Here is a 17,365-nt window from a genome sequence, read left to right on the forward strand (position 1 = left end):
GAACTGGATCATTTTACTTTGACTTATTTTAATAGTAAAATTGTGAGAATTTATCCTTTTCGAAATGGACTATGATAAACTATATTGTAGGAAGTTTCTTTAAATACTAATTTTACTCCATTATTAAAACTTGGCAGAAAAAACTGAACACGCTGATCTTTATATCCTTTACTTTACATTTATAAAATCTTAGGGTTTTGGGGAAACCAACTGAAAAGTACTACAGCCATTTAAGCCTCAAAAGTTAAACTGTGAAATCCAAACTTTTAAAGATACATTTATTGACTTTAAGCTTGAAAGCAAAGAAAGTAAAACTGAACTGAAGATTTATTTAATAAATGAGATAGTTTACATATGACTTATTTGATGTTCTCAGAATAGCTCCAGGCATTTCTAAGAGCTTCTAAAAGGGATTTCTAGAACCCTTCCCCCACTGCACTTTATACCCTGATTTTACAAACTGAAAAACAGAACCCAGGAATCTCTATTCAGAGCCCTGCTTTTATGCCTGGGAGATCTCTCAACACAAGCCACTGCTCACTTCTACTGCAGTCATCCGGGGATTATGGCAGAATTTGGGAATTCGTGCCCAAGTTATCTGGTACTTCTTCTTACACTTGTTTAAACATATGTGTGTAAAACAACAGGAAGTGCAAACTAAGAAGTCCTTTGCCAAATGTGTTTCTACATCCTATACACAATAGTTCATAGGGTATTCCTAATTATATCCCACTGAGGTAAATATCTGAACAGTCAATGGAATGCACAAGATGTTATTTGTATTATGGATGCAAATGGAGTTTCTACCAAACCAGCATGTCCAAGCAACATCATGAATTAAAAACAAAGAATTTAATATCGCGTCATGAAGGCCACAAAATTGGTACTCGGCCAAATGCAGAGCAAAAGGAAATTTTGCAGGGCTGGGATTTTCCAGCAAAACTATTAACTTCCCAGCCCTTCAAATCTAGGGCTTTCACGCGGCCACCATGCTACATTTTGATAGGAAAAAACAGTCACTATAGAGATTCCACATCTCACCAAAAACCTTTTCCAAGTTTCTTCTTCTTTCTTCCCCATTCCCCTGTACTTCTAGAAAAGGCTTTTGTTAAATAGGCTACATTGGCAAAATTACTATTACATGTATGCTCTAAATATACTTTAGATGGTTTCTAGTTTAATAAATAAGATTATTCCAGAATCTATTTTGCTTACTTATAGTAACTAAGGAGAAACGTGACAATGTCGAAGAATCTGGGCAGAACACGAGCAAGCTTCAGGCTATGAATGGGATGGGATGGGATGTGTTCTACCGGGTCTAGTGGTTGGATCCCATTGGCCCTTGAGTCTGCACAGAGTAGACAACCAGTGCTGTCAGCAGCTGGTTTAGGCGTTGGGAATACAGCTGTAAACCAGGTAGACAGAAACCTCTGCCTTCATGGTGAAATACACAATTTTAAGTAGCGAAAAGTGCTACCAAGGAAATGAAAGCAGGATAAGCGCATGTGGAAGCACAGTGAACTCGCTATTTGTGCATGTACATAAACATAATGCATACACATTATAAATGTGTTTATGGCAATTTACTACTCCACATAACAGGTATTATACAGAGCTCTACAGGTACTCACTATGTAAAGGTTAAATTGGTATCATATATCTCCATCATTTTTATGGGGGTGGTTATAATGTTCACGGAGCCCTGGTGGTACAGTGGTTAAAGCTCAGCTGCTAACCAAAAGGTTAGCAGTTCAAATCTACCAGCCACCCCTTGGAAACCCTAAGAGGCAGTTCTACTCTGAGTAGAGTAGATTTGGATAGTGCTCATTTGGAATGTTGTGACAGAAAACCAGTCTTTTTGAAGAGGATTAATTTATTTTATCAGTTCATTCATAAAATGTTCTTTGCATGAAAGAACATGATAGTATCACTTTGGCATTAGAACTGCACTAATACACCATAAAACCGAAACCAAACCCAGTGCCGTTGAGTCAATTCCGACTTGCAGTGACCCTACAGGGCAGAGAAGAACCGCCCCACAGGGTTTCTGAGGAGCGCCTGGTGGATTCACACTGCCTACCTTTCGCTTAGCAGCCGTAGCTCTTAACCACTACGCCATCAGGGTTTCGCTAACACACCATAAGAAATAATATGATATCCATGCCTCTTAGAGCATTTTTACATAGTTTTCAGTCTCTGTTTTGTCAATATAGAAAAACCAGCAAATTGTGCTCCTCATTACATTTGTTGTGATTGTTTCAGAAATTCAAAGCCTTCTGGAGCTTCACTGTAGTATAAAAAAAGGCCATACTCAATATGGCCATTTGGAATTCAGATCCATGTGACAATGAAAACACCAGGGGAGTAATGAATTAAATACAGCCCATGCAGGAGTACACTGCGAGCCCTGGTGGGTGGAGGATCCTGCAAGTCACAACAGTCTTTACCTTGCCACTCCTACAGTGTGGGTAGACAGGGTAGTAGAGACAGGACTTAAAACCTAGACGAAGAATCTCCTTCAGAAAAAACCTGGTGTAGTGCCGGAAAATGGGGTTCAGGGCAAAGTGATTCAAGTGCCCATGTTCCTCGCGCTGGTGGTGGCTGAAGTAGATGAAATCTTCAATATTGTAGTGGGACCGTATGTACTCAATATCCTAAAAAAAGATGGAGGGGGATGTCAAAGAATGTTTTAAATGAATTGTATATATTTTGTGATAAATATCTTTCAAAAATTACTTTAAGTACAAAAGTAAGAAATGTGTTCTCTCTTGGTATTTACCACCTCATTTTCACTGTTAATTTTTTTTTAAATTAAAAATTACATTTTCTGAAAGTTACTTGCTCTGATGGTTTGTCTTTGGAGAGTGGCTAGACATCTTTTGAATTTGTCCCTTAAGCCATGGCCACTAAAAACTTGAAGAGCCTTGAGTCCCTACTATTGACCAGGTGGTAGGAGAGCAACTCTTCCCCACTGTTGGGTAGATGAGCACGAGCGCATCACGGCACTGACCCAGCCTGTGTAAAACTCAAGATGGGGCCACCAAACCCGGGCAGCAACTGCAGCTCTCCACCCCTGGACCAGTGCAGCACCCATGGCCCTGCCTGACTGTTGCAGCACCTGACACCCCCCTGGACCTGCGCCGAGCACACGGTCATACCCCTAGACCGGTGCAGCACCCTAGGCTGTGTTCCTGGGCTGGCGCCTTACTAGTTGGCCTGCCCCGGACTGGTGATGCAGCTGTGCCCCACCCCAGCCCAGCACCTCTGACACTCCCAGCCAAGCCTAACACCACAAGCACTCATAGCCCACCCCAATACCAGAAGCGCCCGAACATAGGTGAGGCTGAAGTAGTGCAGGCCAAGGCACTTAAGCAAGCTGTCCTGGGATAAGTACGGCTAGGACAGAAGATCCTGTGAATCCCTGAAAGAAGCAACGAGCAAGAAGAGCAATCTAAAGAAAGGGGAAGAAGCTAATCTCCTCATCTACTAAAGATAAATAAATCTTAATGTCCTATAGACAACAATTATAAAACATACGAAGAGACAGGAAAGGATGGCACAAAGAAATGAATGAAACAAGGGGTCAGAAATAGTCCCTGAGAAAGAACAAATAATGGCATTATTCAAGAAAGATTTCAAAGCATTAATACTGAGAATGTTCAAAGAGATATAGGGAAACACAGAAAAAGATTTAAAGAAAATCAGGAAAATAATACAGCAAAAATTCAATAAAGAGATAGAAATCTTAAAAAAAAATTAGAAATACTGGAGCTTAAAAGTAAAATAACAAAAATGAACAAAACCATGGAAGGCACAGGAGTAGAACTGAAACGACAGAAGGGAGGACCAGTGAACTCAAACACAGGGTCTTTGAGATTGCTCTGTCTGCCAACAGAAAAAAGAATGAAGAAAAATGAACAAAATCTAAGGGATATGTGGGACACTATTAAGAGGAATAATTTACACATTATGGGAGTTCCAGAAGAAGAGAGAGAGAGAGGCCCAGAAAGAATCTTTGAACGAATAACAGCAGAAAACTTCCCAAACATCATGACAGATGGGAATTTTCCCATCCAAGAAGTACAACGAACTCCATCCAGGATAAAGTCTAAAAGAAACTCATTGAGGCACATTATAATCAAACTCTTGAGAACAAAGGACAAAGAGAACATTTTGAGAGCAGCACAAGAAAAGCAAAGTATCACATATAAGGGGTCCTCACTAAGATTAATTGCCCACTTCTCTACAGAAACCATGCAAGCAAGAAGACAATGGGACAACATATTTAAAGTACTAAAGAAAAGAATTATTAGCCAAGAATAATATAACCAGCAAAATTATCATTCAAAAACAAGGGTGAAATTAAGACATTCCCAGATAAACAAAAATTAAGGGCATTTGTTACCACCAGACCAGCCCTACAAGAAATACTGAAGGGAGTCTTCCAGAAAGAAAAGTAACAACACTTAACAGCCACCTGAAATGATACATATAGGGGTGGTGTGGGGTAAGGTGGGAGGGACCCCATTAAAGGGAAACCACTGACAATATAAAAATCAGACCTAAGATACTTTTGGTTGGCAAATACAAAGAGCATGTACTTCATGCTTTACAATGACAAAATTATAGGGAAGAATAAAAAAAAGGAGGGGAGAGGAACTAAATATATATATCATGAAAATAATTTAAACTTAGATTACAGGTAAACCAAGATAGAAAGATGTAATTGATGACAATACCAAAATAAAAGGGAGGATGATTATTCTAGATATATAATTTATATATGTTAAGGAATTAAGGCAGTTTTAAAATATAACAGTATGTTTTAAATGTTAAGATGTTAAATGTAATCCTTATGGTAACCACAAAGAAAGTAAATAAAACTACTTGTCAAAATATAGAAGAAGGGAGACAAAAAGACTCAGCAATCACAAAAACAACAATAAACAAAGGAAAAGAAAATCTATATTTAAAAAGAACTCAGCAATGAAGGTAAAGAGGAACAAAGAAGCCATTAATCTCACAAAAACTTAACAACAAAGAGACAAATAACTCAATAAAAAAATGGGCAAAGGACGTGAACAGACACTTCACCAAAGAGGATATTCAAGTGGCAATAAACACATGAAAAGATGCTCACTGTCATTAGCCATTAGATAGATGCGAATCAAAACTTCAATGAGATACCACCTCACCCCTGCTAAAACGGTATTGATCAAAAAACAAAACAAATGTTGAGGAGAATGCAGGGTGAAAATGTAAAATAGTACAACTGTTCTGGAAAACAGTATAGCAATTCCTCAAAAACTTAAAAATAGAATTACCATATAATCCAGCAATTCCACATCTAGGTATATACTCTAGGGACCTAAAACTAATGACATGAACAGACATATGTACTCCAATGTTCATTGCAGTAATATTCACAACAGTAAAAATGTGGAAACCACCCAAATGTTCATCAACAGATGAACGGATGAACAAAATGTGGTATATACATACAACGGATACTACTCAGCCTTAAATAAAAATGAAGTCCTGATTCATGCTACAACATGGACAAACCTCAAAGATATTATGCTAAGCAAAATAAGTCAATCACAAAAGGACAGATATTGTATGGTCTTACTCATGAAATAACAAGAATAGGTAATTATATAGAGACCAATTGTAACTATGGTTACCAGGCGAGGGGTGGGGAAGAGGTAAAGGGGAAATCACTCACTGGAAAGTAGTAAATTTTTGTCTATGATGATGGAAAATTGGCAGCTAAGGGCAATGATGACACAACCAGACTAATGTAGCTGTTACTAACAAACTGTACACCAGGAGGGGGAAAAAAAGGTGAAATGACAAATAAAGCATTTTATATAATTTTACAACTATAACAACAACCAAAAAAAAGAGGCTGCGCCTGTTGATACTACTTAGGTACAAATAATACTGCATGAGATTAGTTTTCTTGTTTCGAAGGTATAGGGTCATGGCTTTGTGGGTCTCTTTAGTCAGTTAGCCCAACGTTATTTTTAGAGTTTCTGTTCTACTTCCTAGTTTAGTGAGTAGTGCCTGGGGTCTTAAAAGCTTGCAAGCAGTCACCCAAGATACAACAATTGGTCTCTATTCACCTGGAACAGCAGAGGAAGAATGAGACCCAGAAATCAAAGAAGGAAATGGACTGCAGGTTTAGTTGCCTCCATAAACTACTACCTCCATTACCATGAGATCAGAAGAAATGAATGGTGCCGGCTACCATTACTGAGCATTTTGATCAAGAACCCACCAGATAGATCCTGATCAAAAGGAGGAAATGTGTGCAACATAATTTAAAAGTCACATGGAAACCAGACTTACCAGATCCATTGAGAATGGGGGAATCCCTGAATCTAATGCCTAGAAAAAATCTTTAAACCTTGAACCAAAAGTATCCCATAAAGTCATTGCTAAACTAAACAACAGTTTAGCCCAATTAATAAAGAATGTTTGCTTTGAGAATAGCGCTCTTATAAAGAATTATCTATATGAGTTTAAAGTGACAGCAATTTATCTAAAGCATAGGAACAGAGAGCCTAAATTAATGATGCTGGAAACAATATGGGTAGAGATGGTGAGAATGGTGACACAATGTGAAGTATGTAATGATCTTATTGAACTGTTCATGTAGAAATTGTGATTGGATGTATATTGAAATTGTGATTGGTTGTGTAAATTGCCACCAAAAAGAAATATTTATTAAAATAAAAAAGAAATTAATATTCATTTCACAGTTTACCATTTCATTTCTCACCACTGCAATGCCAACTATTTGTTCTGCAACTTCAGCTACAAATGCCTGCATTGGTGTTCCATCCTGAAAAAGATAAGCATACATTTTAAGACTCTTAAAAACATCACTGTTGATGTTTTTATAAACAGTCAGTAATGAATTTTAACCATGATCACATCATGATAATAACAGTTAGAGTCTATCAAACAATTGCTATGGGTCAGGTATTGAGATAAATGTCTTCCCTGTGTTCATTTAATCCTTATGCCAACCCTATGAGGTAAGAATTATTATTATTATCTCTATTTCATACATGAGAAGCAGGCTTGTGAGGCTGAGTAACTTGCCCAAGATCTTCAAGTAGTAAGGGATAGATCTATGACTCAAACCCCAGTCCCTTCGATTCTTTATATCAGTGGTTGTCAAATGATGTGATCTCAGGACCCTTTTACACTGAATAATATATTTTAATGAATAATATATTTTATGTTAATGAAAAATAATTATAATTTAAAAAAATATTTAGAGAGAGGAGTGAAACTGTTTTATATTTTTGCAATTCTTTTTAATGTCTGGCTTAATAGAAGACAGTTGGATTTTCAAATCTACTTCTGCATTCAATCTGTTGCAATATGTTGTTTTGGTTGAAATATATGAATAAAATCTGTCTTCACAGAACTGTGCATGTAGAAATTTTTGAAATGGTGTATCTTTGGCTATGTATATTTTGCCAAAAAAAAAAACAAAAAAGGTTGAGAAGGGAGAGGGTTGACATATTGTGGGGTTGTTAACCAATGTCATAAAACAATATGTGTACTACTGTTTCATGAGAAACTACTTGTTCTGTAAGCCTTCACATGAAGTACAATTAAAAAAAAAAATCTGTCTTCACAAAAATACATGGTTGGAAAAGGGAGAAGAATTTAAATAATTTTTTCAGATAATTATAGATATTCTTCTTTGATACTCCACCAAAACTCAACAGGTAGTAGTGTTTTAAAAATTAGTTGCAATGTGGAATCTAAAACCGTATCAATGAACTTTGTGTACTTTATTATATTAAAATCCATTAGTCTATCTTGTATCTTGAATGGATCTCTTTATCTACGTATGCCTTTGTAACATCATGCCTTGTTCATTTGGAAAATATTGGTTCACTGAGTTAAGATTTTCCAAATGTTGACTCATTTCATTATATAATATCAAAAAACATAATCATTAATATCACCATCAATCAAGCCATCAAGCTCATGATGGCAGATGCCAGTTTTTCCGAAATTTTAATGTTTTTTTCTTGAAAGCTTGGATTTTTATCACAGGGGACAGTTGTTTTCTTAGAGTGATAGTTCGCTTCATTATTTTTTAAGAAAATGTCTGCCAACTACCCAAGTCTGAACAGCCAGCCACATTTAGTGTGTTAACTCTAAGTAAAAATGGTGTTCCACGAAAAAAGTGGCTAGTTCAGCACACAACTCAAAAAATTGCAGATTTTTTTTTTTTGAGACAACCAATATACTTCAGTATGTGGCAGAAGTGCTTTATGCATACTTTTCATTTTCTTATATAGAATATTAAAAATACATGTACTCAAGGGTTGAGATTTAATAAAGTTAACAATTTTCACTGCCTCATCAAGGATACATATTCTCTAGTGAAACTGGTTTTTTTTTAATGGAAATTTTTATAGCAATAACTGTAGATTCACATGCAGTTGTAAGAAATACTACAGACGATCCCTTGTTCACTTCGCCCAGTTTCTGCTAATGCGACATTTTTGCAAAATCACAACCAAGATATTAACATTGATACAATCCACAGATACTAGACTTCTCTAGTTTTACTTGTACTCATTTGTGTGGGTGTATTAAGTTCTATACAATTTTCTCACACGTGTAGGTTCAAGTATCCACTACCACAGTCATGACACTGAACAGTTCCAATACTGCAAGGATCCCTTGTGTTGCCCTTTTATACTTCCACCCCACTCTCCCGCCTCCCCTCCCCTTCTTTAACTGCTGGGAATGACTGATCTGTTCTCCATTTCTAAAATTTTGTCATTTCAAAAATGTCATACAAATGGAGTCACACGGTATGTAACTTTTTGGGACTGGATTTTTTTCACTCAGCTTAATTCTCTGAAGAATTATCTAAGTTGTTGTGGGTACCAGTAGTTCATTCCTTTTTATTGGCAAGTAGTAATCCACAGTATGGATATACCACAGTTTGTTTAACCATTCACCCGCTGAAGGACAACTGGGCTGACTCCAACTTTTGGCTATTACAATAAAGTTGCTATGAACATTTGTGTACACGTTTTCATTTCTCTGGGATAGATGTCAAGGAGTGCAGTTTTGAGTCATATGGTATTTTTACATTTAGTTTTTTAAAAAGAGCCAAAGTGTTTTCCAGAGTGGCTGTACCATTCCACATTCCCACCAGCAACACATGAGTGACCCCATTTCTCCACATCCTCGCCAGCATTTGGTGATGTCACTATTTTTTACTTTAGCCATTCTGATAGGTGTGCAGCGATATTTCATTGTAGGTTTTCTTTCTTGTTATTGTGGAGCGCATGGTGGTGAAGAATGTGATGACTACTAGGCAGTTGGGTACCTCTGCCTTGATTCACATTGAGGCTACAGACAGTTTAGCCACCATTGCTTTTCAACTATCAGTGCAAATATCAATGCGCGGAAAAGGAAAATAATTGCTTACTATTACTATGAAAGTATTTTTTATCTCATAAACCAAAAACCAAACCCATTGTCATCGAGTTGATTCCGACTCACAGCAACCCTATAGCACACAGTAGAACTGCCCCATAGGCTTCCAAGGAGAAGCTGGTGGATTTGAACTGCTGACCTTTTGGTTAGCAGCCTGAGCTCTTCACCACTGTGCCACCAGGGTTCCTTTATCTCACAGCCCCTCGAAAATTCATGCCTTGGATTTTTAGACCACACTTTGAAACCCAAGGCTCTATATCATATTGCTTGAGGGGACAGGAAAGAAGGAGCAAAAAATTAAGAAAAAAAGAGATAAAGGCAAATCAAAACAATAAATATATGCTGGCAGAAGTTTTATTTATTTATTTATTTATTTGGATGTGCCTGAAATGCATGGAATTATTTATTTATTTATTTTATTGTACTTCAGGTGAAGGTTTACAGAATGAATATTTCTCATTAAACAGTAGTGCACATATTGTTTTATGACATTGGTTAATAACCCCACGACATGTCAATCCTCTCCCTTCTCGACCTTTTTTTTTTTTTTTTTTTTTTGGTGAAAATATACATAGCCAAAGATACACCATTTCAAAAATTTCTGCATGCACAGTTCAGTGACAGCGACTACACTCTTTCAGTTGTGCTGCTATTCTCACTTTAGATGAAGGTCTACAGAACAAAATAGTTTCTCATTTAACAGTTAGTACACATGTTGCCCTATGACAATGGTTAACAACCCCACTGCACATCAACACCGTCCTTACTCAACCTTGGGTTCCCCATCACCAGCTTTCCTATCCCCTTCTGCCTTCTAGTCTTTGTCCCTGGACTGCTGTGCCTCATTAGTACTGTTTTGTTTTATGGGGCTGTCCAATCCCCGGCTGAACGGTGAACCTCAGAAGTGACTTTACCATTGAGCTAAAAGGGTGTCTGGGGCCATACTCTCGGGGTTTCTCCAGTCTCTTTCAGGCCAGTAAATCTGGTCTTTTTTTTGTGAGTTAGAATTTTGTTCTACATCCTTCTCCAGCTCTGTCCGGAACACTCTGTTGTGATCCCGGTCAGAGCAGTCAGTGGTGGTAGCCGGGCACCATCTAGCTGTACTGGACTCAGTCTAGTGGAGGCCTTGGTAGCTCAGGTCCATTTGTCCTCTGGACTCATCTTTTCCTCGTATACTGTTCTCTTCATTCTCCCTTGCTCCTGAACGGGTGAGACCAATGGAGTATCTTAGAAGGCTGCTCACAGGCTTTTAAGACCCCAGATGCCACTCACCAAGGTAGAATGTAGAACACTGTCTTTATAAACTGTGTTATGCCAATTGAGCTAGATGTTCCCCAAGACCATGGTCCCCACAGCCCTCTGCCCAGCAATTCAGTCCCTCAGGGAGTTTGGATGTATCTATGGAGCTTCCATGACCTTCCTTGTACAATCTGTGCTGGTTTCCCCAGTATTGTATACTGTCTCACCCTTCACCAAGGATACCACTTATCTATTGCCTATTTAGTATTCCCCCACCACCACCACCCCTCCCATCCCTGGTAACCAACAAAGATTGTTACTTTTTGTGTGTGAACTTTTTCACGGGTTTTTACAATAGAGGTCTCATACAATATTTGTCCTTCTGTGATTGACTTATTTCACTCAGCATAATGTCCTCCAGTTTCATCCATGCTATGAGATGCTTCACAGATTCAGTGTTGTTCTTTCTCATTGCATAATACTCCATTGTGTGTACGTACCATAGTTTGTTTATCCATTCATCTGTTGATGGGCATCTAGGTTGTTTCCATCTTTTTGCTATTGTGAACAATGCTACCATGAACATAGATATGCATATGTCTATTCAAGTGACGACTCTTATTTCTCTAGAATATACTCCTAGGAGTGGGATTGCTGAATTGTATGGTATTTCTATTTCTAGCTTTCTAAGGAAGCGCCATATCATTTTCCAAAATGGTTGTATCATTTTGCATTCCCACAAGCAGTGCATAAGAGTTCCGATCTCCCCGCAGCCCCTCCAACATTTGTTATTTCCAGTGTTTTTGATTCATGCCAGTAATGCTGGGGGGAGATGGTATCTCATTGTGGCTTTAATTTGCATTTCTCTAATGGCTAGTGATCGTGAGCATTTCCTGATGTGTCTGTTGGCCGCTAGAATGTCTTCTTTGATAAAATGTCTGTTCGTTTCCTTTGTCCATTTTAGAAGTTTTATTTTGATGACTTTATAAATACAATTAAAATTTGTGTAAGTGCCACTATGTTTAGGTACTTGGTGACTCTCTCCTGATGACTTAAAAATTAACTGAAAGATTTATTCAAAAGAGCCAAAAACTGGGAACTACCCAAATACCCATTAATAGTAGAATGAAGAAATGAATTGTGGTATCTTCAGGCAATGAAATACTTTATTCCACAACATGGATGAATCTAACAAATATACTGTTGAGCAAAAGAAGCCTGATATAAGAGAACATAATGCATGACTTCATTTGCATGAAGTTCAAAAACAGGCGTAACTAACCTATGATCTCAGAAGTCAAGGTGGTGTTAAACTGTCTTAGTTATCTAGTGCTGCTGTAACAGAAATACCATAAGTGGATGGCTTTAACAAACCGAAATTTATTCTATCACAGTCTAGAAGGCTAGAAGTCTGAAGTCAGGGTGCCAGCTCCAGGGGAAGGCTTTCTCTCTCTGTTGGCTCCAGGGGAAGGTCCTTGTCATCAACTGTCCCCAGTTGAGGAGCTTCTCAATGCAGGGACCCCAGGTCCAAAGGATGTGCTATTCTCCTGGCTCTTGTTTCTTGATGGTATGAGGTCCTGCTGTCTCTCTGCTTGCTTCTGTCTTTTATATCTCAAAAGAGAATGAGTTAAGACACAATCTAATCTTGTAGATTGAGTCCTGCCTCATTAACATAACTGCCTCTAATCCCACTTCATTAACATCATAGAGACAGGATTTACAATACAAAGGAAAATCACATCAGATGACAAAATGGACAGTCACACAATACTGGGAATTATGGCCTAGCCAAGTTGACAGATATTTTTGGGGGACACAATTCAAACAATGACAGAGACTAAATGGGAACATGAAGGGGGCTTCTGGCAGGCTGTCATTAGTTTGTTTCTTGAAACAGGTGCTGGTTGCGTGGCGTACTCAAAATATGAAAATCCATCAAACCCTTCACTGGTTTTACTTCAATAAATTTTTTTCAAAATAAAACTCAGCAAAAAAGTAAGCATTTTTCTCACTACATGCACTGTTACGTGTCTCGTTAAATTAACTGGCACGGTCCTTAAGAAAGCAGTGTTAACAAAAGGACCATGGCTAGCCTGCCTTTTGCCATGGTACCTGCATTGCTATACTTGAAAGGGAACCCAATACTTGCCATACAGGATCTTTCCTTACCCCTCTCATCCTGGTGGACACAGCCTGCTCACCAAGAGGATCTGGCCAGACTCACCATCCAGTGGGGTCAGAATTGGGTCCCACTACTCTAAGTCTTATACCCAGTGTTGCTGGGGTAGGCACCAGATACCATGGGTTCCTGAGCCACTCTTCCCTAAACACCATCATACTTGTCTATTCAAGCACTAGGATTTATATTGTTTTGTAACACTTGTCTGCATCAAGCCCAAATTTTCCATCCCCGTGATAAGAGTTAGGATATCTGATCAGCCCACTTGGGGCACCACTAGAGAGGGGGATAGCCTCATTCCTTAAGCCCCAGCTTCCTTGTTTTTCTCTTCTTGCTCTCATCTTCTACCCCACCTCCCCCATGCCCCGCCATGTGATTCTACAACTGAAGTACAAAGGAGCTTTGGGGATGAGCCTACCAGGGTCATATGGTCCCATATTGTGAGCAAAGGACACCAGCTTTGTCCCAGCAGGTACTTACAGTATCTCTGTGAGCTGTATTATATTGGTTTAAATCATCCAATATGTTTTTATTCAGCATGAGGGTACTGACGAGATTTTCAACACCAGGAGTATCCAAGACAGTGGCCAATCGAATATTAATGGATCTGAGTAAGGAGAAGAAAACCTATTTTTTAGGTTAAAGTAATAAAATATGTATTCCCCAAAAACAGAGAATTATACTATATTACACTTAGATAAAATAATATCAAGTAGAGCACTTTAATATAACATTGGGGTTTGGTTAAAGTAGCTAATGCATTCTAGAAAACCTGGAAAATACTCCAAAAAAAGTGTAAAGAATAAAGCAAAAATCACTGATAATGCCATTGGCCAGACACAACACAAAGTTACACTTTAAGTACATTTAATTTAAAATGTTCAGCACCACGCTTCATTTTATATTTATTTCATACATAGAGTCAAATTCTTCCCATTTTTAGAGTATATTGGGAGTGTAGAAATTACACTGAACCAGGGTTGGCTTCATGAGTGGTAACCTGTGCAGTCACTCAGAAGGGCCTCATGCTTGGAGTTTAATGCTTTGAGGTCATTGTCTTCAACTTCTTAATGATTTTATCTTTGGTTCTGCATGTTTAAATGAAATCCAATAAGACAATGGAATCATGCACTTGGCGCTTGGAGCCTTGGCTCACATGTGGCCCCAGGTCTTGCCATCTCTCCAGGATGAGTTCTTGGCCACCTGTTCCCCACCTCCTGGTGCCCTAGGTCCTAATGGCTGCTATGCTGTGCCAGGTGGCAGTGATCAGGGGAGGCCCACGTTCCACCACCACCCTCTACCTCAGTGGGGTCCTGGGCACAAGTGTGGGGAGGGTCAGGGCAGGCGCATGTCCCATGGAGTCTCTGAGTAGAGCCAGGCAGTGGTAGTTCCCAGCCCAAGCAGGCAATTCCATCGCACCTTCAGCTGGTACCTCAGTGGAGACCTCTTGTCCACCTCCACCCAGGTACCAAGTGCAGAGGTTGCAAACTCTTGGAGAATCCCATTTGCCATGCGGTGAAATGCTGAGCCCATGGAAAGGTGAGATTGACTTCCCTACCCCAGCCAGGGCCCTGCATTTTCATTTTGTTATGGTCTCTGCACGTAGCTAGCCTGCACTGAACTCCTTCTAGTCATTAGGGTATTATTACTAAATATTGTTATTGTTAGTTGCCATCGAGTCGGCTTGGACTCATGGCGATTTTCTGTATAACAGAACAAAACATTGACTGGTCCTGCACCATCCTCATAAGCTTTGGTAGGTTTTAGCCCATTGTTGCAGCCACCAGGTCCCAATGGCTGCTATGCTGTGCCAGGTGGCATTATATTATATTTTATTATATATTATATTTTGCTTAAGATAATTCTGTCGCCATACATTAACAAGGAACTTCCGTCTCATGGAAGATTTCCCACGTTTTCATTGTTCTTCTACTTTATCAAACATGATGTCCTTTTCTAGCTATTGGTCTTTCCTGATTATGTGTCCAAAGTAAGCAAGACAAAGCCTCACCATCCTTGCTTCTAAGAAACATTCTGGTTGTACTTCCTTCAAGAAGGATTTGTTTGTTCTTCTGGAAGTCCATGGTATAGTCAATATTCTTAGCAAACACCACAGTTCTAATGCATCACTTCTTTTATGTTCTTCCTTTTTCATTGTCCAGCTTTCTGTGCATATAACAGGACTGAAATACCATGGCTTGGGTCAGATGCACCTTAGTCATCAAAATGACATCTTTGCTTTTTAACACTTAAAAAGGTCTTCTGCAACAGATTTTCCCAATACAATACATCATTTGATTCCTCAGTTGCTCTTTCCATGGCCTTGACTGTTGATCCAAGTAGAATAAAAATCCTTGACAACTTCAATTTCTTTGCCATTTATCATGAGATTGTTAAATTGGTTCAGTTGTGAGAATTTGAGCTTTCTTTATGTTCAGGTGTAATCAGTATTAAAGGCTGTAGTCTTTGAACTGCTAGGGTGTGAAATTAATCAAACGTGCAATCAAGATACATTAATAATTACTGGTGATTTGAATGCAAAAGTTGGAAACAAAGAAGAAATAGTCATTTGAAAATATGGCCTTGGTGACAGAAACGATGTCGGAGATTATATGGTAGAATTCTGCAAGATCAATGACTTATTCATCAGAAATACTTTTTTTCAAAAACAAATATGTATGTGTATCTCACCAGATAGATTACATACAAATCAAATCTATTACATCTGTGGAAAGAGAAAATGGAGATGCTCCCATATTATCAGTCAAGACAAAGACAGGAGATGACTGTGGAACAGACCATCAATTTCTCACACCCAAGTTTAAGATGAAGCTGAATAAAATCAAAGTAAGTCCACAAGTGCCAAAGGATGACCTTCAGTACATCCCACCTGAATTTAGAGACCATCTCAAGAAAAGATTTGATGCACAAAAACTAATGACTGAAGACCAGAAGAGTGGTAGGATGACATCAAGGACATCATACATGAAGAAAGTAAAAGGTCATTAAAAAGTCAGGAAAGAAAGAAAAGACCAAAATGGATGTCAAAAGAGACTCTGAAACTTACTCTTAAGCACAGAGTAGCTAAAGCAAACAGAAGAAATAATGAAGTAAAAGAGCTGAACAGAAGATTTCAAAGGGCAAGCTCAAATATGTGCAAAGACCTGGAGTTAAAAAACCAAAACAGAGGAGAAAGATTGGCATTTCTCAAGCTGAAAGAACTGAAGTGAAAACTCAAGCCTCAAGTTGCAATAATGAAGGATTCTATGGGCAAAAAATTGAAAGATGTGGGAAACATCAAAAGAAGATGGAATGAATACAAAGAGTCACTGTACCAAAAAGAATTGGCCAGTGTTCGACTATTTCAGGAGGTAGTATATGACCAACAACTACCGGTACTAAATGGAGAAGTTCAAGCTGCACTGAAGGCATTGGCAAAAAGTAAGATGGAACTGATGGAACACCAGTTGAGATGCTTCAACAAATAGATGCACTGCTGGAAGCATGTACTCATCTATGTCAAGAAATTTGGAAGATAGCTATGTGCCAAACTAATTGGAAGAGATCTGTCTTCGTGCCCATTCCAAAGAAAGGTGATGAAATGGAATGCAGAAATTATCAGACAATACCATTAATATCACATGCTAGCAAAATTTTGCTGAAGATAATATCATTGCTGATATTCAATGGATGGATAGATGGATCTTGACTGAATGCAGAGTACACCAGAAAGATGTTGACTATGCAGAGGCATTCAATTGTGTGGATCATAACAAATTATGTAAAACATTGCTGTCTTAGTCTGAGTTTTCTAGAGGAACAAAACCAGTGAGACATATATAAATACAGAGAGTGATTTACTTCAAGGAAATGGCTTACACAATCATGGGGGCTGGCAAGTGCTAAATCTGCGGGTCAGGCAGCAGGCTGGAGACCTCTGCTGGCTCATGGGGTTCCAGGGCTGGAGAACTCAAACTCTGCAGGTCAGGTGGCAGGCTGGAGACTTCTGCAGGCTTACATCCCAAGAACCAGAGGTCAGGCAATGAGAAGCATGCAGGGTGGAGAGACAGCAAACATTGCCAGAACATCCATTTATATACTGGAGGCAAGCCACGCCCCCAAGGAAATTCCCCTTTCAACTGATTAGCTGATCACATTAGGTCACATCACTTGCAGAGTGATTACATTACATTATGGAAAAGCACTCAGTCCAGTATCTATCAAACCATGAGAATCACAGCCTAGCCAATTTGACACATCACATTAACCATCACAGCCCACTCATTGCCAGCTTGGCACCTCTACACATCTCCTTAAACTATACATACCGTAATCTCCAAATAAAGTCAATTATAAAGTCATACTAGCACCTAACATGCATACAAGTGAAAATGCACTAGTCCCTTTTATGTCTTCTATTTTATAATGAGGTAAGGGAGGGAAGAAAACAAAGATATTTGC

General features: G+C 38.7%; 1 protein-coding gene across 1 annotated transcript in view; it reads right to left on the reverse strand.

Moving 5' to 3' along the window:
- The window catches only part of CFAP61 (cilia and flagella associated protein 61), a 324,874-nt gene that overhangs the window by 190,508 nt on the left and 117,001 nt on the right, over positions 1-17,365 (reverse strand). Inside the window, exons 13-15 of the mRNA XM_004376425.1 lie at positions 13,385-13,511; positions 6,770-6,847; positions 2,448-2,654 (exon numbers count right to left, since the gene is read on the reverse strand). Of these exons, the coding sequence (XP_004376482.1) occupies positions 2,448-2,654; positions 6,770-6,847; positions 13,385-13,511 (412 nt within the window). The remainder of the gene's footprint in view (positions 1-2,447; positions 2,655-6,769; positions 6,848-13,384; positions 13,512-17,365) is intronic.

This window comes from Trichechus manatus, unplaced genomic scaffold (genome assembly GCF_000243295.1).
Source record: "Trichechus manatus latirostris isolate Lorelei unplaced genomic scaffold, TriManLat1.0 scaffold00042, whole genome shotgun sequence".
In the NCBI taxonomy this organism is placed as follows: Eukaryota; Metazoa; Chordata; class Mammalia; order Sirenia; family Trichechidae; genus Trichechus; species Trichechus manatus.